The sequence below is a fragment of the Canis lupus genome, chromosome 33, assembly GCF_011100685.1.
Source record: "Canis lupus familiaris isolate Mischka breed German Shepherd chromosome 33, alternate assembly UU_Cfam_GSD_1.0, whole genome shotgun sequence".
NCBI classification, from domain to species: Eukaryota; Metazoa; Chordata; class Mammalia; order Carnivora; family Canidae; genus Canis; species Canis lupus.
Genome location: NC_049254.1, coordinates 20,334,299 through 20,359,971, shown reverse-complemented (window position 1 = coordinate 20,359,971; position 25,673 = coordinate 20,334,299). Strand labels below are relative to the sequence as shown.

The 25,673-nt window shown below is 42.2% G+C and overlaps 1 protein-coding gene across 2 annotated transcripts in view; it reads right to left on the bottom strand.

Moving 5' to 3' along the window:
• The window catches only part of GAP43 (growth associated protein 43), a 102,173-nt gene that overhangs the window by 55,928 nt on the left and 20,572 nt on the right, over nt 1-25,673 (bottom strand). Inside the window, exon 1 of one of the 2 annotated variants that reach the window (XM_038582902.1) lies at nt 10,318-10,533. The exons of the other annotated variant lie outside the window; for it this stretch is intronic. Coding sequence (XP_038438830.1) covers nt 10,318-10,344 — 27 coding nt within the window. The 5' untranslated portion in view covers nt 10,345-10,533. Of the gene's footprint in view, nt 1-10,317; nt 10,534-25,673 lie in introns of those variants that run through there. 2 annotated transcript variants of the gene reach the window in all.

Sequence of the window (25,673 nt, the reverse complement as noted above, 5' to 3'; positions counted from 1 at the left end):
TGACAGCTAGAGTTCTTAGCATAGCCCCTGTCATGTTGCACATGTTCAAAAAGGGCTAGCTGCTACTTTTTCTCACTTTGATCATTGGCCTCATCACTACAATCTCAGAGTAATTTCTACATTATCATTAGACTAGATAAGACAATAAGGGAAGTACTGTAGAGACCCAGGGCAGCCCACCCCAAAATACACCACCCTGGCATATTAATTATTTTGAATGGAAACTATTTGGGAAACAACCAGTTCAAGGACACTCTAAGCCCTCCTCTCTTCCCCTAACAGCAGGAAACAAATCTCCCATATGAGAAATATTCCCCCTGTACTAAGAAGTAAAACAATATCCTTATCACCAGATATAGGGACTTAAAAATTGAGAAAGCTGTAGAAACAAACTTTGTTATTTTTTTCCTAACCTATTACCTCAGCCTAATTCTGCTTAGAATTTATTAACTTCCCAAACATGTATTTTTGTTTTTAGATTTTATCTATTTATTCATGAGAGACACACACAGAGAGAGAAAGAGAGGTAGAGACATAGGCAGAGGGAGAAGCAGGCTCCATACAGGGAGCCTGACGTGGGACTCGATCCCGGGACTCCAGGATCAGGCCCTGGACTGAAGGCGGTGCTAAACCGCTGAGCCACCCGGGCTGCCTCAACACATGTTTTCTTTACCTTGTCAATTAATCACACTTATATTGTTTCTTTGTCTAAAATATATGAAAACTGCCCACCCTTGTCATTTCTCTGGATCTCAGTTTCATTATTGGACCGCCATGCACATGTAATAAAATTGGGTTTTTTTTTCTCCTGTCTCACGTTAATTTAATTCTTGGGCAGGTTGGAAGACCTTGAAAAGTACAGGAAGAATTTTTCCCCTCCCTATCCCTACAATACTGATGAGGTTTGGCTGTAAGGCCTTGTATTCATCTCCATGATTACTGGTATCCCTACCTAGGGAGGAGAGAGTCCATTTCCTTAACACTACAGTGTTCCAGAGCTATCTATCCTCAAAGAGATAAGGAGAAATCTGTCTAAAATGTGCCACAATACTCAATCTACTTCTTTCTATCCTGGGGAAAGGGGAGGATCTGTTCAGAGTGTCAAGCATAAACCATAATCCCTCTCCTCTGCCACTGAACACACACCAATCCTCCCTAACTATATCCATCCCTAAACCTCCACATGGTCAAGCATCTGGTGACAGAAATTCATTTAAAATGCAAGTCTTTATTTTCAAAATCTATGCCCTTCACTTGACAACCACACTCTCACAGGAAAAAAAAAAAATCTCATCCAGCTTCCATTTCACATATCTAACCCATGGATCAAGCTATAGACCTTACACATCAGTGAAACAATGTGTAAGTGTGTAAGTTCTGAGAGCTACTCTTTTTACACATGTATGGTCATACGCATACCTGGTAAAAGCTGTGGATGCAGCTGCCCAACATTTTGCAAGGGTTTAGCTTAGGAACAGATGCTCCTGAAGAGAGAGGGGCTTCATGATTTGGGATTTCCAACTCTATCCAACTGGCTAGTTAGTAGAACTCCTTCCAATGTCATTGTGCTTAACATCTAGTGAGGGTACATAATGTGTCATCAGAGTGCAAGTTATTATAAAACCTGGCTGATGAGAGATGGAGAAGAACTCGGATACCTTTGACTAAGGAAAAAAAAAAAGACAATAGCTTGAATTTTCATATTTCTTCAACTTTCAACTTCATAAAACTGTCCCTCTAGGCTGAGCAAGCTATCCCTTTTGCAAAATGAAGAAACTGAAACAGAATGAAAAGCCCCCCAATGGTAGAATGGGTCTTAACTCTAGGCCTCCGATCCCCTACATTTTATGGAATTTAACAGAGAACTCAATCTAAGAATTCAACACTAAACGCTCAGAAGGGATCAACGGATAAGTAGCAACCCTCATATCAGCACATAGACTACTTGAAACACTTTTCACTTAACAGAATTGGTCTGTATTTCAGATCTTTGGACAGAAACAGCTCCAGAATCTCTATGTAGAAGGGGTTAAGGGCAGAGACAGTAGAGACACGTTTGGAAGGGGGAGTGGGTGATCTTACCTGAAACTGCACTCATTAGGGAAAGCTTTTTACTGTAGGCTTATTTATATGAGGCTGGTAGGATGATTTAATGGGGCCACTGCTATCTATTAGCAATAGTTTGCACATGCCTTAATGTACTCTATCAGTCACCAGGTAAGTGATTGCCCGTTTACAGCAGTATTTGAGAAATCTTTTAAAAAGTGCAAGTATGTTTTCTCTCTGATTCTGGAAGGTATGTTGTGGTATTCTTCTATGTGTGAAAAAACAAACAAACAATGGAGTGTTTTTGTTGGGGGTGGGTCAGGGATATCAGGTGAAGGAAATAGTTTGAGGACAAATAGACTTCCACTTAACTGGGTTTCTATTCCCAAGCTACTAGACAGGAAATCATAACTGAGTCTAAATTTGCTCATGTTTTTGTCATTCTTCTTCTCTTATTCTTCCCTTTGTTTTTGTTTTGTTTAAGTTTTCTAATTTATTTATGAAAGACACAGAGAGAAAGAGGCAGAGACACAGGCAGAGGGAGAAGCAGGGATATAGGATTCAATCCCGGGACTCCAGGATCATGAGCCGAAGGCAGTTGCTCAACCACTGAGCCATCCAGGCGTCCCCCTTCCCTTTGTTTTTGGCATTACTTCTCTTGATCATCAGTCACTGACATTCATTGAGTACATGTTCCCTGGCTTGGCTTTGGGGTCAAATGATTTGAGTTCAAATCCTGTTTTAGTCACTACTTAAATGTATGACCTAAAGTAAACTACCTAAATTCTTTACAATGCAGTTTCTTCAACTTTAGATTGGAATACTAATACCTACTGTGCAAAATTTTCTTTTAAATTTTCTAAAGTGCCTGATACTTGAGAGCTCAATAAAGAATTGTTTGGAAGAAGATATAATGACTGAAGTGAAAATGACTATTTTCTGGAGACTAGGGACTGGGTGCCCTACTTGATGAGTATTTTATGCTTTCCTTTCTTTGATAGCTCATGAAGGAATTCTTTTTCAGGGCTATGCACATTTCAAAAAATAATAAATGCCTCCCCCTCCCAAAAAAACAACAACAACAACAACAAATCTCTTTAAAGGTAAAGACTATAAAATACCATCAGATCCTTAGAGGAAATAATACTAATAATGAATTGAAAAATATTATATAGTACTATGCCCAGTACTCTTCCAAGTACTTTATTACATATTCTATATATACACACAAATATATTCATTAAATATATATACTGACTAGTTTAATTCTAACAAGACTATACATTGGGTACTATTATTTTACAGATAAAGGGACATTAAATCACTGCTCAAAATCATACAACTGGTAATGGCAGAGCCAGGATTTGAACTCAAAATACTTGTATAGATTGCATGTGAGATAAAATCATCCCAAGAAGACTGGGCTGATCTACTCTCTGCAGGTTTTGCCTTCCAGGCTCTCAGGCAAAGTGAAATGTGAGAGGAGGATGGGGGAATTCAGACCAGGACTTTCTCATGGCCAGTGCCTGCTAGGCCTGGGCTAGTTCTGAGTGTCTAAAGGACCCAGCTTCAGAGCTATCACCACAATTTCTTCTTCCCCTTCAAAATCTCTTTACAATAGAAAATAGAAATTGAAAACAGAATACATTTTCAAAGCAGAGGCTGTGGCATCATGACCTCATCACCCAGGTGATGCCATGACTCATTTTCCTTGTGAAAATATAGACGGAGGATTCACACACTTGGGATGTTGAGGAGATCCCAGAGACCAGGTTCCCTATTAATTCTGAAAGTAGAAGAGAGAAAATATCAGAGATCAGAGAAAAAAAAAATACTGGGGGAAAGTGGCAGGGAGAGGACCCCAGGTCAGGAATTAGGGCTATTTAATTACAGGAGAAAAGCAGATGAATGAACTCGAGTCACTTATAGGAGTTCTTATCAGAAGGAAGGAGTTGAACAGGTGGAAAACAGCAGGTTCTGTGACTTATTCCCAGATCTGAGGATTTAATCCAGCCAGAGTTCTTGAATTAGACATTGCCTTTTTCTCGAATCAACTTTTCCTGTTCTTTTTCTCACAATTGTGGCGAAGCAAACAGGGAAACTCATCTAGAACATTCCATAGTTGTCATACTAGTTGCTCTGATTATATTCTCAAAAAAAAAAAAAAAAGTCATATAGTTCAGTAGAGGAATTTAGTGACAGTGTTCATCATGGCACAAAGAACCAGCATACCTCCCATTTTGTGGTTCTGTAGGGAGAAACACTATACTGTTTGGTGCCACCAAAGAAAGAAAGTTCCCTCTTCTCTGTTTTTGAAACGAGGCAGGCAAATTCTACAACTTCTGAATTAGTCTGTATGAGTCACATAGGGATTTATGATAATCAGAACTTGGAGCCAGAATAATTAGGCTGAATTGGGTAAAAATAAGAAAATATTAAGGCTGATTCTGAGGTCTTTAGGTGAATGAAAATTACTCTCCTTTATTTTTGAGGCATAGACAACTATGAGATGGGCCATAACCTTCTCATAAGTGATATCGCACCACACGAAGAGCCACATAGAGCACCAAGTTGGCCCGGTTCTGTAAAACTGTAAAAAAAGAGCTTTACAGGTGTGTCACAACATAGAGAAGACTTGGAAACTGTCCTGAGCTTGAGAGTTCAGGTGATGCCAGCACCCTTCCCTCAGTTCCAATTTACTCATCAGAAGTCTGATCCCCCACATGCTGTGTCTGCTCAGGACTAAACCCAAAACTAGAAATTAAAGATCCCAGGGCAATCCGATAAGCATCTTTCCCCTGTAGGTTGGGCAATTCAAGTTGGGGCAACTGGAAGCTCCAGGCTAAGATAGTTCCCTGCTTTCTACTCAGGCCTGAACTTACAGCTACAAGTCACATATAAGGCACCTGGGTGGCTCAGTGGTTGAGCATCTGCCTTTGGCTCAGGGCGTGATCCCGGGGACCTGGGATCGACTCCCGCATCAGGATCCCCGAAGGGAGCCTGCTTCTCCCTCTGCCTGTGTGTCTGCAACTCTCCGTGTCTCATGAATAAGTAAATAGAATCTTAAAAAAAAAAAAAAAAAAGTCACATATAAAACCCTGGGGAGCCTGGGGCCTGGATGCTCAGTCAGTGGAACGTGAAACTCTTGATCTCAAGGTTGTAAATTCCAGCCCCAGGTCAGATGTAGAGATTATTTAAAAATACAATCTTAAGGGGGTGGGTGGGGGGTGGGAAGCCCGGTGAGCTTAAAAAAGTAAAGTCACCTGGTACCTTTGCAGCCTCTGGGTGGGTACATCAGTCGGCTGTGCCATGGTATACAAGCAACCCAAGAATAAAGAACAGATAGTTAAATCACTGTGGAGAATTAAGGTAATAATGGGGGTGGCTAGTAGTGGAGGGGGTATGCAGGGAAAACTTAAAGATTCCCCTTTTGCCAAAAGTCTGAAATTCCACCTTGGAGCATTATACCCTCATTTCCCTTATTATTATTATTATTCCCTGAAAGCTAAAACTATAGACACTCTCATAACTGGCCTGCCTTCCATTCTCTGCTACACATTTTATCAGATTAAATGAAAACAGAATTATGGTTTTATAATTTGTCTACTTCCACCACCACAAACTTCCCTCTGCCCCTCCCAAAACACTTAACATATTCCCATTGCTTTTCACACTCAAAAGTTATGCATTGTTGTAGCATTTGAGAAATTCATGGAATGGGCCCAGCCTGCCCTTCCAGCGTCTTCTGTGTCGCACACCCTTTACTTTAGCCAAGTAATTGACATGCTGCTCACTGAACACGCACCTTACTCCCCAAGTTCTCGGACTTCATCTAGGATGTGGACCCCTCAAGCATTTCTCTGTCCTGTCTCTGCTGAAACCCCGCCTGCCCTTCCTGACTCATCCCAATCCTTACCTCCTTGGCAGGAGGAGTTTTCTTGCATCACCCTAAATGAACAGTTCAGGGCTCAGCAAATTTTTTCTGTAAAGGGCCAGAAAGTAAAATTAAAAAAAAAAAATTTTTTTATTTACTGAGTTCTGTAGTGTCTGTCACAACTCCTCAACTCATTGTAGTGTAAAAAAAAAACTATAGCTGGTACGTAAATGAATGAGCATGGCTGTGTTCCAATGAAACTTTATGAACACTGAAAGTTGTATTGCATGCACTTTTTAAGTGTCACAAAATAGCATTACTCTTGACTTTCTGTCAACCACTTAGAAAAAAAAAACCCATTCATAGCCCATAGATTGTAATTTGCCAATCTCTGAGGCAGAGGTTATCTTTACATTAAGCTCTCACAGCATCCTTGTATTTTTATTAATTTTTTTTGCATTCCAGTTATTGGTGTACTTATTTCCCAACTCCATTATTTTATAAGATCTTTGAGGGCAGGAATCTTGTCTTATTAGTAGAGACTGTGATACTGTGACTTTTATTAAGAAATGCGTATTTGGTCTTTGTCCCCATTTCTGGCACAGAGTTCTTAAAACCCTTCGAATTTCCTGTAATGACTGCAATAAAGGCGTCTTGTTATGTTAATGAGGTGACTTTGGGAGAGCACCTAGAGGTGGGGCTGGTTGCCTGGAGAGCCACCAAGTGATTGGAGGGTTGAAACTTTCAGTTCCAACCCCCTGACCTCTGGGGAGAAGTGGGAACTGGAGGTTGAATCCATTACCAATGGCCAATGATTTGATCAACTTGGCTTAAGTAATGAAGTCTCCATGAAGACACAAAAGATCAGTTTCAAGAGCATCCCAGCTCCTGAATATATGGGGGTTTGGGGAGAGAGGCTTAGTGGGAAGGGGTATGGAGCCCTGCACCCTTTCCCCACACCTTGTCCAGTGCATCTCTTCCACCTGGCTGCTCCTGACTTATACCTTTTTATAATAAAACAGGGATCTGGTGAATCAACCATTTTCCAGAGTTCTGGAAGTCGCTCTAAGCAAATGCATTGAACCCAAGGAGGGGATGATGGGAACCTCTGACTTACAGGCAGCCAGTCAGAAGTACAGGTATCAACCCTGGGCTTACCACTGGTGTCTGAAGTGAAAGGCAATTTTTGGGGGGACTGAGGCCTTTACTGTGGAACTGATACTATCTCCAAATAAAAAGTGGCAGAATTGAGTTGAATTGTACGGCACTCAGCTGGTGTCTGGAGAATTGTTATTGGTACAGGGAAGCGCCACCCCCCACACTGGAATTGGGTTCAGGACCCTTTCAGAGGCTAACATTTATTGATCACTTTGTGCCAGGCACTGAGCGCAGTGTTTTACGTGGAAAAAGACCATAACAGTTGTATGAGGTAGATGCTATTATTTTTAGTGAGGAGACTTACTATTTTTACAGGTGAGGAAATAACAAGGAGGATTGAAAGTGAGCTCACAGAGCAACTTAAGAGAGCAAAGGCAGAGGCTCTTCTGGGGCAGGCAGGCTTCAGAGAACTGAGGACCGAGTGGCAGGCACTAAGCTTGCCTACCTTGGAAGGGTTTCTGGGTTGTCCCTTAGCTGCCTGCACACCTCAACCGATGCACAAAGACACTCAGGGCTGAATCCGGGTATCTCACACAGCTTGAGAAGAAATGCAAGGCAGGAGTGGTGGGAAAATGCACAGAAAATTGCTGAGCCCCAGGGGAAGGGCCCTGCCTGTTAGCTAGCAGCATAACAGCTGCACTCCCAGAAGGAGAGAAATGAGCTGCAGCTGGGAGGACACTTGTGGGAGAGGAAAAAAAGACTTTTTTTTATAACCAACTATCAGAGTTGAGTAAGTTGCTTATGTGCGAAAGCTTTTGTGGAATCAAGTTAGATGGTGCTAAGTCACTAGACAAAAGATCACACCCTCCAGCTCAAGATACATGTCTCCAGGGACTGTTTCTAACAGTCTCAGGTTGGAGTGAGGACCAGGAAGTGAAAGGGATCTAGATGAGTTGAGGGAACACAGTGACCTGGTAACAGGGGAAAAAAGGGCTCCTTAAATCCCCAGGGCTGTTCCATCAGTGAGAAAGAAAAGACAGGGAGGAAATGCTGTTGACAATTCTGCTGCTCAGGGCTCGGACCAGCAGTATCTGTACGCCAGGAGCTGGGTGGCGATGCACTCTCGCCCTGTCCCAGATCTACTAATCAGGATCTGCGTTTTCACAAATCTTCTGCACATGACCATGTGACAAGTACTAGCTTACAACACCCAGACCAAACACACCCATCCCAGGAAATCCACAGTTCTTTTGAATATTTCTTTACACCAAAGTATAATTTCAGGGGATCCCTGGATGGCTCGGCGGTTTAGGATCCCTGGAGACCCGGGATTGAGTCCCACATCAGGCTCCCTGCATGGAGCCTGCTTCTCCCTCTGCCTGTGTCTCTGCCTCTCTCTCTCTGTGTCTCTCATGAATAATAAATAGGTAAAAAAATAAACAAATAAAAAAAAAAGATTAAAAAAAAATAATTTCAGAAGTGCTTCTCTTTTTACAAAGCACAGAGAAATAAGGAGCAGCAGGGGAAGTAGCAGAAACCATGGCCTAGCAGTCAGGAGACCAGGGCTATAAACATGATACATCCCAACCTTGCAACTCCATGGAAGTCCCTTCACTTCCCTGCGCCTCCATTTCTGTGTCTGTACATTAAGGGCATTGACTAGGAGATTCAGGACTCAAATATTCTAAGTACCAGTGTCCTAGTTGTGTGCAAATATATACATACATATATATAAATATGTGTGTATATATATGTATGTTCCATTTTCCTATTTCTGTAGAAAAGAAAGCCTCAGAGAAGTTGACTGTCATCCAGACCTACTACTTGGGATGGGCAGGGTCTCCCCCACACAGTCACTTACCTTCTAAAGTTAGTTCTATACATTGAACATTCATGAGATTAAGATCATTCTCAAATGTGCCAATTTCCAAAGGAGGGTCACCAAACCGAGGGAGCATGGAATTTGTCCACTGACTAGCCTCCCATGTACAGACTCTTGAGTCAGCACAGTTCAGGATGACTTTGCTTATAGGCTTCGATGATCTAGTAAGGACCCACCTCATCAGGAAAGCGGACATCACCTTCCTTGAGGCACCTCATTCCAACCGTTTCAGAATGCAGGACCATATCTATCACTGGGCAGCCAGCAAAAAGCTATCTCTTCTCCACTTTCCCAAAAGCCTTTACATGAAAGCATGAAGCTCTTCTAAAGGGAACACCTTATTTTATAATTTTTGAAGCCTCATTGTTCACCTGTATGGAAAATCTGAATGAAATTTACTGTCCTAGTTGGGGGGTAAAAACCAAGACTGCTAAAAATAAACAAATGGGAGATGCAATCACTCATTCTCTGCCACAGTTGGTTTTAACCTATTTAAGCAAGAAAAAGAGGTCAGAGAAGGAGAGAGAAAGCTCCAAGTCCCATCAGCTTCCTACCCTCATCATTTCCGAGTGCCGCTGGTCTTCTGCAGCTCTTCTCCTCTCCAGGTCCCTTCACAGTCTGGTACACTAGGCCCATCCAGACCCTAGCCTAGCTATAGGGCCACACCTTAGCTCTCCCCTCCTCTTGCTTGCAGCTATCCTCTCACGTGGACCTGAGGTCACCTACAGCCAGAGGCAAAGCCCATCACAGAGTAAGTGCTCAATGTTCAACACATATTTTTGAAGTAAATTCCTAGGCCCAAGATGGAGGTGCTCTTGTCCCTGATGCCATGTCAGCAAACTGAAAAGTTAAGTTTTCATGCCCCTATGAATGCTCCACTTGATCAGAAACACAGTATATCCAATTAACCCATCCCCCAAATGTCAAGTCAACCCTGAGCTCTTCATTTATTATTTTCTTGTTCCTCCTTCTTTATCCTAAAAAGCCTTTCACTCCATTTTGAACTTCCATGGGACCCCTGAGACCAGAGACCGCTGGTTTCATGAAGTGCTAAAGTCTGTAACATCTAAGTTGACTTCCTTAACCATTTTTAACAAGATTATTGAATGAATGAACGAATGCATGCTGGTTCCATGCCTTTCCGGGTTAAGAGAAAAATCTCACACGGAGTCGAAACGCGACCACACCTGCAGAAGTCATCTCACCTCCTCCCTCCCGTTTCAGTTCCCTTCCTTCCCCCAATTGCCTAAGGAGCCTGCACTTCATCGTGGGAAATGGAAAGCTCAGATGAAGCAGCCTAGGAAATAGCTTTTTCTTTCTTTTCTTTTCCCACCCTTTCTCCCCCACCCCCCTTCTCTTTCTTTTTTAAATAATGAGGGATCATTGTCCCTGACCCTGGCCTGGCTGGTTTTCCCACCTCTGTTATACTCCAATGACAAGGCATTACTGGTTAGTTCCCAGAGGTCTTTTCCTGCTGACAGACACCTTCCTCCGCTTCTGGGGCTGGAGAAGCAGGCGCACGCAGCCCAAGGAATGCTAATGTGCATTTTGCAGCCTCCAGGCGAGGAAAGCTGGGCGGGGCTACAACGACCCAGCTTTCACTGCCGTCCTTCCCCCGGGCTGAGTGGGTAACCTTGAGTAACCTTGACGAGGCCGAGGGCCGCGTCCCCGCGAGCAGGGGGTGCAGGCCAACCGAACACCCGGGGGCGAGGGGGCGAGCCCGCGCGGCGCCCCGGGCTGCTCCTCCGCCGCGGCCAGGCCCGGGGCTTTTGTTCTCCGGGCCACCGAGAGCGGCGAGGAGCGCCCGAGCAGGAGGTCGCGGAGGTCGCGGAGGTCGCAGCAGCCTCCGCGGTGCAGCCGCCAGCTGGGCGCCTCCCCCGAGAGGGCGCGTCGGAGGGGGCGGGGCGCTCCGCGGCCGGCCCCGCCCACCGCGAACTAGGCCACGCCCACCGCGCCCGCGGCCCCGTCCGCCATGAACTAGGCCCCGCCCACCGCGCCCGCGGCCCCGTCCACCGCGAACTAGGCCACGCCCACCGCGCCCGCGCCACGTCCACCATGAACTAGGCCCCGCCCACCGCGCCCGCGGTCCCGCCCACCGCGAACTAGGCCACGCCCACCGCGCCCGCGCCACGTCCACCATGAACTAGGCCCCGCCCACCGCGCCCGCGGCCCCGTCCACCGCGAACTAGGCCACGCCCACCGCGCCCGCGCCACGTCCACCATGAACTAGGCCCCGCCCACCGCGCCCGCGGTCCCGCCCACCGCGAACTAGGCCACGCCCGCCGCGCCCGCGGCCCCGTCCACCATGAACTAGGCCACGCCCACCGCGGACGAGGCCCCGCCCACCACGCCCGCAGACCCGCCCGGAATTAGGCAGGGGGCGGGGCCGGGGCGGGGCCGGCAGCCGCGGAGAAACAAAGGGATGAGGTCACCCCGAAGAGAGGCCGGAGGTAACGCCTGGGGCTCTGGGGCCCGGAGGAGGCGACCCGGGTCCAAGTGCAGGGGGAGGGCGCGGGGGACAAAGGCTGAGCTGGGGAAGGGGCACCAGGCGCTCGTCCGCGCCCGCAGAAACGGAGCGCGGAGACCCCAGGCGCAGCCAGCTTTTCTGAGGCAAAACAAGAAAGTTTGCTTACACCCTCCCCGCCGTGCTGTTCCACGAACTCCCACGATTCCTGCCAGTTCTTTGAATTGCATGATTTTTATATATTTTTTAAAGATTTTATTTATTCATGAGACAGAGAGAAAGAGCGAGCGAGCGAGAGAGAGAGAGAGAGAGAGGCAGAGACAGGCAGAGGGAGGAGCAGGCTCCATGCAGGGAGCCCCACGCGGGACTCGATCCCGGGTCTCCAGGGTCACGCCCTGGGCTGAAGGCGGCGCTAACCGCTGAGCCACCCAGGGATCCCCGAAATTGCATGATTTTTTTAAATTATTTTTTTTGCATGATTTTTTTAAAAAGTCTGGGGGTGCCCTAAGGATGGGGGGGGGCTCCTGAATCTGAAGTCGTATGCAATGTAGTTTGTTTATAGAATTATTTTTCTGTCCAATGTCCACAGCGTTACCCGAATGTGAGAGGTGTGTTCATCCCCCTGGTCTGCGTCCTTGTAGGAAAGGAAAGGAAAAGGAGAACACACACCTAACAGGCCAAGGATCCCAGGGCCGAGGACTTTTGTAACCCCTCTTCTTTTCGGTTAAGCAGATCAATGCCCGTCACCCTCACCAGGATAAATATTTCGAAGGAAAAAGGCCAAAAAGGCTAGTAAGTTCTGCTGGAAGGAAGACTGAAGTCTTAGCTCTGAAAGACGCAGAAGTGGGGTTGGAGAAGTTCAGGAGGCCCTGCCCCCCACCTGTGGGCGCGGAGGTGAGTGCAGGAAAAGAATTACTGGCCCATGTCTGTGGTTCTGTCCTTGGCGGACATTGAGGCAAGTCACCAAAGGAGCAAGTCTGTGCCTCACTACGGAAGAGTTTTAATATTCTGGGGCCACTCTTGTGCTTGGTTAACTCCCCACCCCAACTGTAAGTTCACTGGGGGCAAGGACTCTGGCCATGTCAACCTCAGTTCTAGCAGAGTTGATAGGACATAGTGGGCACTCAATATTTGTGGAGCAAATAATTGAATTGCCACAATAATGCCACATAATCCACCCCCCACCCCCCCTCCAAACTGACCAGGACCCTAGAGGCCTCGGATCAATTTTGCCATCTGGTGGTAAATATAGGTAATTGACAAAATCTCTTACCCAGTGTTCCTTTCTTGAGTCTGGGGTGGGGAAACAGAGGCCCAGTAAGTTTTTCTCCTTAGACCTAAGCAACTCAAGTCTCCTACATTGCACGTCATCACATGCTCACATAAGCTACTCATCTCCTCTTTAATCCTCTTTTTCTCTGTTTTCTCTCTGCCCTGACTTTAACCCCCTTTCCCCCCCGTGTATTTCCTCTTTTGCCCAGACAGCATTGAAAATTTCCTTTTGAGCACCCTTCTTTTTCATTCCTCAAGAAAATCTCATTATCGGGGTGCCTAGGTGGCTCAGTTGGTTAAGCTTCTGACAGCTCAGGTCAGTATCTCTGGGTTGTGAGGTCAAGCCCAGTGTGTAGGCTCGGTTCTGGGCTTGAAGCCTGCCTAAGATTCTCTCCCTGCCCCCCACCCCACACCTCTACCCCTCACTCCCTCTCTTAAAAAAAAAAAAAAAAGAGAGAGAGAGAGAATACCATTATGACCCAAAGTTGCCTAATAAACAAGAATCTTGCTATAGTTTTCATTCCCACTACTGTTAAAGGGGGTAGCAAAACACCTTACCAAAAAAGGGAAGTTGGTGTATGGTTCTTTTCTTTTTTTCTTTTTTTTTCAAGTGAAATTAGATAACAATGTGGAGGCCAAGAAAAATTAAGGCCATCCCACCTAAAGTTTAGCATTAAGCACAAGTACAGCCATCTTAGGACCCTGTGAATAAGAGCTGAACTTTACCCGGAAAAAAATGCAGAATGTCCTCAATGTCCTTGGCAGGGAATCCCATATCAGAAAGACAACAGAGCTCAGAATTGCCCTGGGCAGAGAATCCCATATCAGAAAGACAACAGAGCCCACACCCATGGTAGAAATTCCCATATTAGAATGAGAACAGATCTCAATGCCCTTGAAAGCCCCATATCAGAGTGTAAACAGAACCTGAGAAATTCCTCCAACCCTTCTGAAAATCCCCTAGACCAGCCTATAAAAAACCCAGCTGTAACCCACTTCGGGGTCCAAGTCCCTGCTCCACTGTGTGGGGTATACTTGGACCCAAGCTCGAGCTTGCTAATAAACCCTCGTGTGCTTGCATCGGTGTCGGCTCCTTGGTGGTTTCTCGGATTCACAATCTTGGGCACAACAATCAAGAACTGGTTCTATTACCTTCCCAAACCCAGTAACATTGTTTTCTCCTGTGCTTCCATTACAAATGTACAGAATTGGAGCTACATTTGGCTTAACCTGAATTTTATAGACAGGTCCAGAAATCTTAAGACTATTTTATGTTTTATGTTATTTCCATGGAGAAAGCTTTTTAAAAGTTTCAGGTTTAACATTGTGTTTTTGAAATATAATCCATTTGTAACTAGGAAGTTGCTTGCTTTTCTAAGAAGCTGTTTTCTAAAAGGCTGTTACACTAAGACACTAGCACTGTTACTTTCTGGGAGATTGGGAGAGACAGATAATGTTTCCTTTTTTTTTTTTTTCAAGATTATATTTGAGAGAGAGCATGCAGGTGAGCCAGGAGGGGAAGGGAGGGAGAGAAGAATCTGACTCAGACTCCCTGCTGAGTGCAGATTACCTGCGGTTGGGCAGGGTGGGGTGTGCATACCAGGCTCTGTCCTGCACCAGCAGATCATAACTTGAGTGGAAACCAAGAATCGGACACTCAACTGACAGCCACCCGGGCACCCTGATAATATTTCCGTTATTACAAAGTTGAGGTTTAGGGTAAATTAAATGATTTTGCTCCCCCAAAATCTCAGATTAGCAGAAAAAGTGCTCTTTCATCAAGATTAGGAGTTCCCAAAACTCAGCATACATATTTACCATCAGGACTGCTTGTAAATCAGATGCATGGCCCCACCTCCTATGGTGCTCACTGAGGGAGTTTGGTGTAAAGCTAGCTGGAGAGCACCTGAAATGCATTTTAATAAGTACCTGTGTGGGCCCAGTTTGAAAATAGCCTCCTTGGTTTTACTGAATATGTCTGTATTAAACAACAGTAAGAATTTTCTATTCCTGCCCCCATTCCCTACTGATTTTAGAGACAAATGGCACTAACCAGCACATAGGACCAAGAATTCCTATTCTAAATTCCAGTATGTGCAGACACACTGAACACAGACATGAAGCCTAGAAGAGGTCATCAAACCATGTCATTTCACCTCCGGGGGAACTGAGGCCTGCAGGTCAGTCAGTGGAGGTCAGTAACAGTGCTGGGGCTAGCCCTTATCACCTCCTGTGGTTTTGTTTGAGTCCCCAAGGCCACAGAGAATGAGAAGGCTGAATTTGGAACCAAGTAGATAACTGAATTAGATCATTAGTGTCAAAAGGCATGCTTTGGCCTAAGGCAATGGTGAGTCTCTTTACAATCCTATTCTGGGCCTGAACCAGACTAGCATACTAGATTGTTCCTCTGTTACGTTTCAATCATAGAACCATGGTTTGGTGCTGCTGGATAGTTTGTATGGAATCATGAATGCAGAAAAGCATAGCTTGAAAAAAGAAGATTATGCTTCTGCCCCAGAAGCAAAATTCCCAAGTCAGGCATAATGTCATTGCGTATTACAGTTTGTAATGTAAATGCAAATTAACTAAAAATGTTTTAGCACATTTACTAAGTTATAGGATACATATTGATTTTCTGCAAAGTACATGTGAAGGTACAGATAGCCTGGGTCCAGGAGAAATCGCATCCTTTAGGCACACACTGAATCACTGTATAACATTCAACATACTGAATTTGACACAGTTTAAGAGGAGGAGGATTTATATAGAAAGAAGATAGTAAAGCTTATAGTGATATCCATATCTGCGATAACAGACCTGTTCAAGAAACTATTCCAAACAATAAGCTTAACTTGTTTGGTTAGTATTTTGTTTTAATCTTCAGGGGTCTCACTGATTTCCATGTATTTATATAAATAGACCATCCTCAGGGAAAGCCAGTTTTCTTTTTTTTTTGGAAAGCCAGTTTTCAATACAGTAAATTCACTAGTAGAAAACATTTCATAAAATTCTTCTTGTTGTATCCAAGGTAACATAGGCTTTTAAAATAAGGAATTATTGAATTCTAGTTTTCAGGGGAGGGTCTCAGCACCCCCAGTCCTTGCCAACCCCTGCAGTGATGAGTTTAGGAATATTCTGGTGTTCACGTGTCAAAAGTATGATTACCTTGATGCAATCTGGTCTCACTGAAACCTGGTTTTTATATCTTAAATGCACAGAGGTTTCCTAATACCACTTTCTAGTCAATATACATTTCTTGCCTGAAAACCTTAGAATCAAAGGTTTGTTATTACTTACTCTGGATATGGAAATTTGTTCAATAGCACTAGGAATTTTTAAACACACCAATCTGAATTATTTTTTGGGTGCCCCTGGACTTCCCTGCTAGATGCCCCACTGAACTTTCATACTTTTAAATGCAGGCACATTCCATTTTAGACACTAAAGAGACCTCCATACAGAATGTTACAGCTGCACTGCACTGTGTACATTTCTGGAAAGTGGACTTGGTATTATTTTCCCCCAAGAAACTACCAATTTACACATCTGTTCTTTGCAGCAATGGATATAATTACTACCATGCTGTTTGTAGACACATGACCCTTTGAAGGGGCACTGGTTAAACATCTGTAAACAGGGATAAACATCATATTGTGTCTTTTTCTCAAGCAATTTGAGTAATTTTTGCTGGAGGAAAAAAAAAGAAGAAAAACACACAACATCTTTGTCCAGTCAGTGTTCAGCAGTATCTGCCTTTCTGAGAGTGTGACGGTGTGAGATTGCTTTGCCCCCAGGAAGGCAGATTTTGCTGAAGTACTCTTTTGACTCAGGAACACAGTGTTCAAATAAAATAGGGCTTTTAAAAAAAAGACTGTGAGAGAGGTGTGCTGAAGTAGTATTGGGTTTGCTCACCATTTCCTCAGATCATCCTGGGCAGAGCTGAGCTCTTCAATAAAGAGGGAGTTTGTATTTCCTAAGTCTCTTTCTCCAGAGAAGAACTTTTAAGATAAACTTGTATAATTTGCTATTTTATTCTATGTAGGTGGCTGAGTGGACAAGTATGTGATTTGCTTACAGTCATACTAAAAATTAATATAACAGTCAGGATTTTAATCACTTGGTACTTTTCTCTGAGCTCCAATTCTATTTTATACAGATAGTGGCCAACTGAAAAATTAAAGTGAAAACAATGGAAAACTTGAAATACAGGCTATTTTACAACAGAGCAGAAAACTTAAAACCAATAAGAGACACCTGAGCTGAGTGTTCCAGACTTAACAATAGCAGAATTATCATAGAAGCAATGCATAAGTCCTTATACACAGTAGATTTGGGATAGAAGGAGAAGTGGACAGGAGAGAGAGAAATATTTCCTTCCTACTATTGTTACATATATTTTTTGGAAACACTCTTTAGGTGTAATTTTTTCAATTCACATGTTAAGTACCTGAAAAGTGAGGAGTGAATCTACTTTTTCATAAAAAAAAAATCCATTAAACACAAACAACATTTAAAATTTAAAATGTTGTTTTTAATATAACAGCAATATTTTCATTTGCATCGAATTACCCAAACTCTAGGACTGGTACTAAGTTGAGGCTTCAGAGATAAGACCCAGAGGTTGCATATCTATAAACAAGGAATTTTAATTAGATGGTCAAATCTTTTCCAGCTCATTAATACTAAGAATCTATAAACCTACTCCTGAGAGAAATAGGAGTCTAAGGTAGAGGTTACTCTTGGTAAACTGATGGCACAAAACACAAAGTAAGAGCAGAAACTATTTCTCAAACCTTCCTTAGCTGCCTTTGACATTGGAAAAACTATCCTATAATTTGGTCGAGAAAAAAAATAAGAAATTGCAGATCCCCTGATGTCTGCATTTTTTCAAATGAGGTGTAGGAGTCCAGTCTCCAATTTTTAGTTCAGCCTGACCTCTCATTTGGCTGTGTGCTTCACCTAACTCTAGCCTCTTCAGCTTGCCTCATAAATGTTTTGACCTGTAGCTTCCCTCTATCAGAGTTATGAATAGCAGGACACCTTTAGTGTGAACATGTACAAAATTATACAGAATCCACTGTTTGGGGCGCCTGGGTGACTTAGTTGGTTAAGCAACTGACTTGATTTCAGCTCATATCGTGATCTCTGAGTCATGAGATCAAGTCCCACATGAGGCTCCACAATCAGCAGCAGAGTCCACTTGAGATTTTCTCTCCCTCTCTCTCTGGCCTTCCCTACTTCCCCCGTGCACACATGCTCTCTCTCTCTCTCTCAAAATAAATTCATAAAAGTCTTAAAAAAAAAGAATCCATTTTTAATAATGTTACAGAAATTCTCTTACAAGTAAACTTACTAGCTGCCATTTTTGTCTCAAGATGGTGGTCTAAACCACAATTAAATCTTCCTATCTACTATTTTTTATCAAAATCTGTTAATCTTTCAAAAGTGACAACAATGAAAGAGGTATATAGGAATATTGGCAACTTAGTTGAAACATCTTAACAATAAATTTATTGAACTCTAGATTAGAATCAGGAACGTAGAGATATAGAAAATGCAATTGTTGCCCTCAAACTATTTAGCATTTAGGTAAACAGGCGATAAAATGGTAACAAGAAATAAAATGAAAGAATTAAATAAGTAACAAAGTAGCATACACTCAGAATTAAATGGGTGGTACAGTTAGTATGTGGTTTAAAATTCAGATGAGAAAATCATCACTGAGGCTGGAAGAAATAACAGAAAGGGAGGCATTCAAAGGGGAAGACAGGTTTTGGAGAAAGATGGTAAATTCAGTTTCAATCATAAAGGTTTGGAAGAGGAATTCAACTAAAGATAGCCAGTAAGAAGCATTTTAATACAGGAAGCAAAGTTGAGAGTCCTTTATAAAAAAGTGATCGCTGAAGCTAGGAAGATGAATGAGATTTCTAACGAATGAGTTTGGTCAGAAAAACTAAGATCTTGTTATGGGGGATATCTTAAATAGAACACAGGAAGAGAAAGTTGATCCAGTAAAAGCCAGCCTCGATAAGCATTGAGAAGAACCAATGATCCAAGAGAAGAGAGAGTCCCAAGAAGGTGTCTGGAAAAGTCTAATGCTGTGAAAATGTTAAGTGAAAACTGAGAAAAGGTCTTTGGAAATGGAAATGCTGAGGTCACTAAAGACCTCAGACAACAATTTTAGAACAGGGGAGGAGGTTAGGAAGGATCAATTACATGTGTTTAAGAGAAGCATGGGACAGATAAAAATGGAGGAAATTACTATACTGTTTTAAGTATATTGGTATATCATTTGAAGGAAATAGAGAAAGTAAAACCTCCCATTTCTGCGTTGGTAAATAAAATGGAATGCAGTGTAAGGAAAGAAAAATATAGAATTTACTCGTAAAATGAGTTTAGGATATGTTTACTCTTGATAATAGGGTCCAGTTCAGAGGTCTGAAATTCAGTGTTGATGCTCTCACCCTAGGTGATAGTAAATTTTTTTCTACCAAACAAAAACCACAATCAGCCAACCAACCAAATGAAAAGATTAATAAGATAATCTTCAAACACTAAGCCTAACTTTTCAAACAAAATAAAATAATAGCTCGTGTGTGTGTGTGTGTGTGTGTGTGTGTATATGTGTGTGTGAGAGAGAGAGAAAAGAGAGAAAGAGAGAGACAGAGAGACAGAGAGAGAGAGACTAAGACTTCACTCAGCAGGAAACTAATAATGCTACAACTCCCAGAACTCCAGCAATGAATCCCAGGCTCCTCCTGTTGTGGGCCTCCTGGCGTATGGTTTCCAAATAATTAAAGGTATCCTCATGTGACAGAATTGAATTTGACTTTCTTCCACACACTTTTTCTTTCCCCCTTACTCCTTATGAGGAGTAAGACAAGATTAAGAAGCACTGACTTAAATATATAATAATTTATCAAAGTTACGCTACAGAGAGGGGGCAAGGTTACCAAGCAAATGTCAGTTGATCTACCGTGCAGCTTTGAAAACTGTAGGGACCAAATGTCTGAAGCTTCTAATGCTGACCCTCTAGAACAGAACAGGCACAGAACTAGAAAGATCTAATATCCCACCTCAAGTCTGGGGGGGGAACTAGGCTGGGGGAAGAGGAGGGACAAAGGGCTAAAAATGGGAATGAGTGAAAAGAGAAAAATAAGAGAGCCCAGAGAGAGACAGGGACTCCCAGATGTCTACCTGAAGGAAACTCCTAATGAACTGAAAGGAAATTCAGTGGAAAAAACAAGTGGTTTACATCATCCTCTAAACTTCAGGTGTGTATGTAATTAGTATTGGGGTTTTCTTGTAGGTTATAGATACACCTTAGAGCTTTCCCAGATGTCATGGACCTAGCCAAGCGCTCTTGCCAGTGTCTGCTGGGATGAGTTTCACTCTTTCCCATGCAAATACACCTACTGAAGGAAGCACTCTGAGGGATGTGAAGATTAAAATGGCCACAGGGTGAGAGATATTGTAGCTTCTTGTTAGCTTCCTAAATTCACAATGTTTTCAAGATGGCTTCACTTCTCAGTAAGGCACTGGCTCCTGAATTCATATGCCTAAGAGTCATCTGAGGAGCTTGTAAATGAGATCTCTCCTCCAGAAAACTGCATTTTAAAAATCTTCTAGGAGATGCAAATTCAGACGATTCATAAACCACTGGGAAACATGCTGCTTAACTCACTCTTGTTGCTTAGTAAGCTCCCCTGACAGTGTTTGTTTCTAATTTTTTTGCTCTGAGCAACTGACCACAGTTCTTCATTTGGGGGAAGGAAAAAAAAAGGAAGGGGTGTGGAATTTTGACAGGATCCTCTGAGTGTACACCATCCCAATCCAACAAATCTCTCATCCTCTTTTTCCTTTTTATTCTAAAGGATATTTCTCTACAAGGAACTCTCTTGAAATTTAGAAATTTGAACCCATCTGGTCATTGATGTCATATTTGTTTCCTGCTTTTAGCCCTTTGGTCTTCCCTTCTCTTTTCCTCTCTTTGCTTTAACATAGGTCTCTCCCTAGCTCAAAAAATAGCACCCTTTTACTACAGTCTCATCTCCCTTCATTCAGTGCCAAATTTCTTGTGTGCGGTCTCTGCCAATTGCCTGTATTTCTTCCACCTCAGTCCCCTCCTACGCCCCTACAATCTGGCTTTCATCTTCACCATTCTACTAAATTGCCCACTTGGAGGCTATCAATGGTCCTCCCACATGCAGTGGTCTAGTCTTCATTCTCATCCTTCTTGATCACTCTGATTTAGTCATGTTGACCATTCTATTTTGGAGCTTACTCCTTACTGGCTTCTTTGATTTTGTATGATAGTTTTTTACTAACTCATCTGTTTCTTTCTTTCTTTCTTTCTTTCTTTCTTTCTTTCTTTCTTTCTTTCTTTCTTTCTTTCTTTCTTTCTTTTTTTCTTTCTTTCTTTCTCTTTTTTACTTTATTTTATTTATTTGCAAGAGAAAGAGAGAGAGAAGGTGAGTGCATGAGCAGGAGGAGAGGCAGAGAGAGAGGAAAAGGCAGGCTCCCTGCTGAACAGGGAGGAACCACAACCCCAGGATCATGCCTTGAGTTGAAGGTTGATGCTTAACCAACTGAGCCACCCAAGTGCACCTGTTTCTTTTCTTTTAATGAAGTATCTTCTGCCACTGAAGGGAGAGTAAGCCTTTCCCTCAGCTCTTCTTTTTCTAACTCTCCCTTAACTGAAGCCCATGGAGATGAATAAGCTTTCAATTATCCTTTGAATCACTTGCCCCTGTCTCCTCCTCTCCTCTCACTTGCCCCTGCTTAACAAGAAATTAAACATTTCTTTCTGGATACCTTATTCATACAACCCATGCTGGAAATCAAAACCATGGTCTTCCTTCACAAACCAGCTCTTATCTCTCAAGTTTATTGATTTTGCCAATAGCATTTCCACTCTACTTATCTAAGCTGGAAATCTTAACAATCATATTTTATTTCTCTACCCATCACAAGGCAAGTAAGGAGCATTGGCATGGCTTGTAGGGTTGTAGATTTGAAATGGGTAATGAAGTTCAATGTTAGAAATTGTCTCCAAGGCCAGAGAAGACAGCAAGACTGAGAGGTCAGTAGAGGAGAATCCTCAATATCAGGCCAGGAAGAAATGCCTGATAGAATCCACATGAAGGGGTCAGAAGCAGAAAATAAGAGTGAGAAATAGAGCTAGCAATCCAAGGACTAGGAAACTGAAAATGAGGAGCAAGTAGATTTGTAGAAGCACCCAGAATAATTACCTAAAACAAGGGCTGCTTTAAAAAAAAAAAAAAAAGATTTTATTTATTTATTCATGATAGACAGACAGAGAGAGAGAGAGAGAAAGAGGCAAAGAGAGAAGTAGGCTTCATGCCAGGAGCCCAACGCAGGACTCGATCCCGGGACTCCAGGATCACGCCCTGGGCCAAAGGCAGGCACTGAACCGCTGAGCCACCCAGGGATCCCCAGCTGTTTTTATGACTTCCTTTGTCATACTACCTATACCACCTGTCACCTGTGTGATGAATAGGAAGAGTCACAGACCACATGTATTGATAAAGACTTTTCTTCATGTCCCCTAACCTCTGAAATTGGTCAATTTTCCTCAAAAGGGCCACAATCAGCTTTATATTTCAATTCCACCTGTGAACATCCCAGTCCAAGGTTTCATTTCCCTACTCATATTTGAAAAAATACTAAGCTCTGAACTCACCTTCCTGCCTCAAAAATCTACCCAGGCAATACTACATGCAAATATACCCTAAATACCTTTTCTGACAGGTCACTTCTTTTTTTTTTTTTTTTTTTTTTTTTTTTATTTATGATTGTCACACAGAGGGAGAGAGAGAGGCAGAGACATAGGCAGAGGGAGAAGCAGGCTCCATGCACCAGGAGCCCGACGTGGGACTCGATCCCTGGTCTCCAGGATCGCGCCCTGGGCCAGGGATCCCCGTCCTGTCACTTCTTTAGCCAAAAGATGTAAATGGCACAAATTTCTTACCAGAACAGCTCAATTTTTTGTTGTTGTTGTTTTTTTTTTTTTTTTTTGGTAGGTCACATCTGCACACCTATTTCCTTCCCTAATTCTTACCATCAAACACTCTTCACTTTTCTCAGGATGATCCCCTCAAAGCTCCACAATTTGCTCTGTGTCATCCTATGTAGCTGGAATACCATTTCTCTTCTCTCATCTTGACCCATCCTTAAAGTCTTTCATGTTCCTTTCCTTCTTCCAATGAGAATCTGTCATAGCACTTGTATCTTTTAGTTACAGGCTGCCTTATTTCATTATATTCATGAGTGCCATTCCTCATTCCTCAATTTGAACTAATTTCTTAAACATCAGTCTTTTTTCCTCTCCCAAATTGTGGGGTTTACATTCTCTTTGCCATCACAATATGTCCTCATAGAATTAGGCCCACAGTAGGGGCTCAGAAAATACAAATTGGTTATTTTCCAGGAAAAAGATACTTAATATATAAAAAAATATGAGAAGGGGATTTTTAACATATAATATGGCATCATATTGCAAATGAGTCCCAGTGGGGAGGTCTCTTGTGATTAGAGTTTTTCCTGATTATATTTTCTCTACAAGAAATGGCAATCTACTTAGGGCACTACAAATATTTCTGAGGGTTTATGTTTAATCTAAAATACCTGTTGAACTTTCCCTCCTTTGTCTTGGGTTATTTCTATAGTTTTACATTTCTTCAGGATGATTTAAAGCATGTACTCAGTCTCTCTCTCTTTCCCTCTCTCTTATTATTCTCTCTCATTATACCCTTTCTGAATCTCCACCTACAGCAACCATCTCTAAGTCCTTTGACATGACCAAGGCACACTATGCAAATCTTGAACACTATAATTTTGAGGTTTTCTTCTTTGACTTTTGTCTTTGACCAAAAGGCATGGATTAACTGAGTCCTTCTTGGCTCCAATACATAGCCCAAAAAGAAAAAAAAAAAAAAAAAAAAAAAAGATAAAGAAAGAAAGAATGACCTAGCACAATAGTAATTAGTTGCATAAGCAAAGCAAACCTGGGAATGACAGTTTTGGAAGTTTCCACTGTGCACATAAACAGTTGGCATGAACAGAGCTGCTTGCAGGAAAAATCTTTATAGGTCACAAATGTTGGACAGATTGGTGGACTAGGCCAGACAATCTGTTTATCTAAGGCTGACTTACCCTTGGCCCTGAGTTTCTGGACCCTGACAGTGAGGAATATTAGGAGAATCTGAAATCATGGTTTAATCTTATCAAGAGGCATAATCTAATATGCTTTGGTTTTAGTATTGTATTTTAAATTTTAAAAGTTAGTCCAATGTTTAATTTTTCTAAATTATTATTGAACCAATGTTCTGATAAATGACAATTGACTATTCCCTTAGATCCAAAGTAGAAATCTTGATAATCGTTAAAATTCCATACTTTGTGTGTATATGTATGTGTTTGTATGCCATTTTACTTTTCATTTTGTGAAACTCTTAATGCCTTAATTTTTGCCAAAATATGTTTTTTTGAGATGTTTCTAAGCATTTTACAAATGTAAGAATTTCATTTTAATACTGTAGATTTATTCTAAAACTTAATTTTTCTATGCAAATAAACCTGAGTTAATGAGGCTTCATTCAATAAGAAGGGAAAGTGTTCTGAATACATTAAGAGGCTTGGGGATATTCCTTGTGGTAACAAAAATACTCCTTGGGTTACAGATATCCAAATTTAGTATTTTGCTCCCATCTCTGGGTGAGTATAATGGTCAGTAAGTTTGACAGGACCAAGACAAGAATACAAAGGTAAAAGAGGTCACTAAATTAACTGATCAGAGCTTTGAGGACTCTCCTTTGATCTCTGAATCTGTCTTTTTGAATGATAAGGGGTAAGCACATTTTTGGTTCGGCCTCTCTATCCTTGTAAGTGAGGTTAACCTAATTTCTCTCATTTGAAGAGTGGTATAAGTGAATAGCAACACACAAAATATTGGAGGTACTCCAGCAAAGGCTGAACGCCAACCTAATATGGATATCATGAAGAGGAATTAATGAATCCCATAGAGGGGACAACCATATCTGATTCATATTTTCAGTCTACATCTTTTAGTTTGTAGTAGGCACTCAATAAATATTTCTTCTTGGGCAGCCCAGGTGGCTCAGCAGTTTAGCGCCGCCTTCAGCCCAGGGTGTGATCCTGGAGACCCGGGATCCAGTCCCATGTTGGGCTCCCTGCATGGAGCCTGCTTCTCCCTCTGCCCATGTCTCTGCCTCTCTCTCTCTCTTTGTGTGTCTCTCATGAATAAATAAATAAAATATTATAAATAAATAAATACATACATGCATACATACATACTTCTTCATGAATAAGTGAAGGATTCATGGACAAGTTGACTTCCTAAAACCCTTCCAGCATTGAGATATTATGAAAGAGGTAAGTGACTTATTGATAAACCAAAATAATAAAAACCAGCCATGCATGTGCCTTAAAGATATCTTTTTCTGGAGAAAGATAAAAGATTAATTAATAGCTTCTTGAGGCTTCCTGCTTCAACAAGACTGTTGGATGAATCCCGGCATGCTGAAGACACCCTACACTAGCAGAGTTATCACCATATTTCTGTCTGGAGTAAAGCCTCTGATGAAAATTGGACTTTGAGAATGCCAGTGGGGGACTAGTTTTTGATTCAAGATCAGCTTATAACCACAGAACTCAGTGCCTAACATGGTGCCATTTGCCATTATATATTTTAATCTTCAATTTCTACAAAACAAATTTTTTCTTAGAATGTCTTGGGATGTCTTTAAATGGTTCATTTAAAAAAAATCTCCACTTATAAATCGCTGATGCTGTTAAAAGATATACACGGAATTCCAGCTACAACCATAATCATGTGGAGTCATGGCACACTCAGTAACCATAAAGGATTTTTCTTTTTTCTTTGTAACTTGAATCTTTTCTAGAAGATCTTGCTATTTTTATCTTGCAATGTTTTTGCCATGTTGGCTCTTTGAAGATTAACCTGGAATGCAAATAGGACATGCGATGGATGTTCT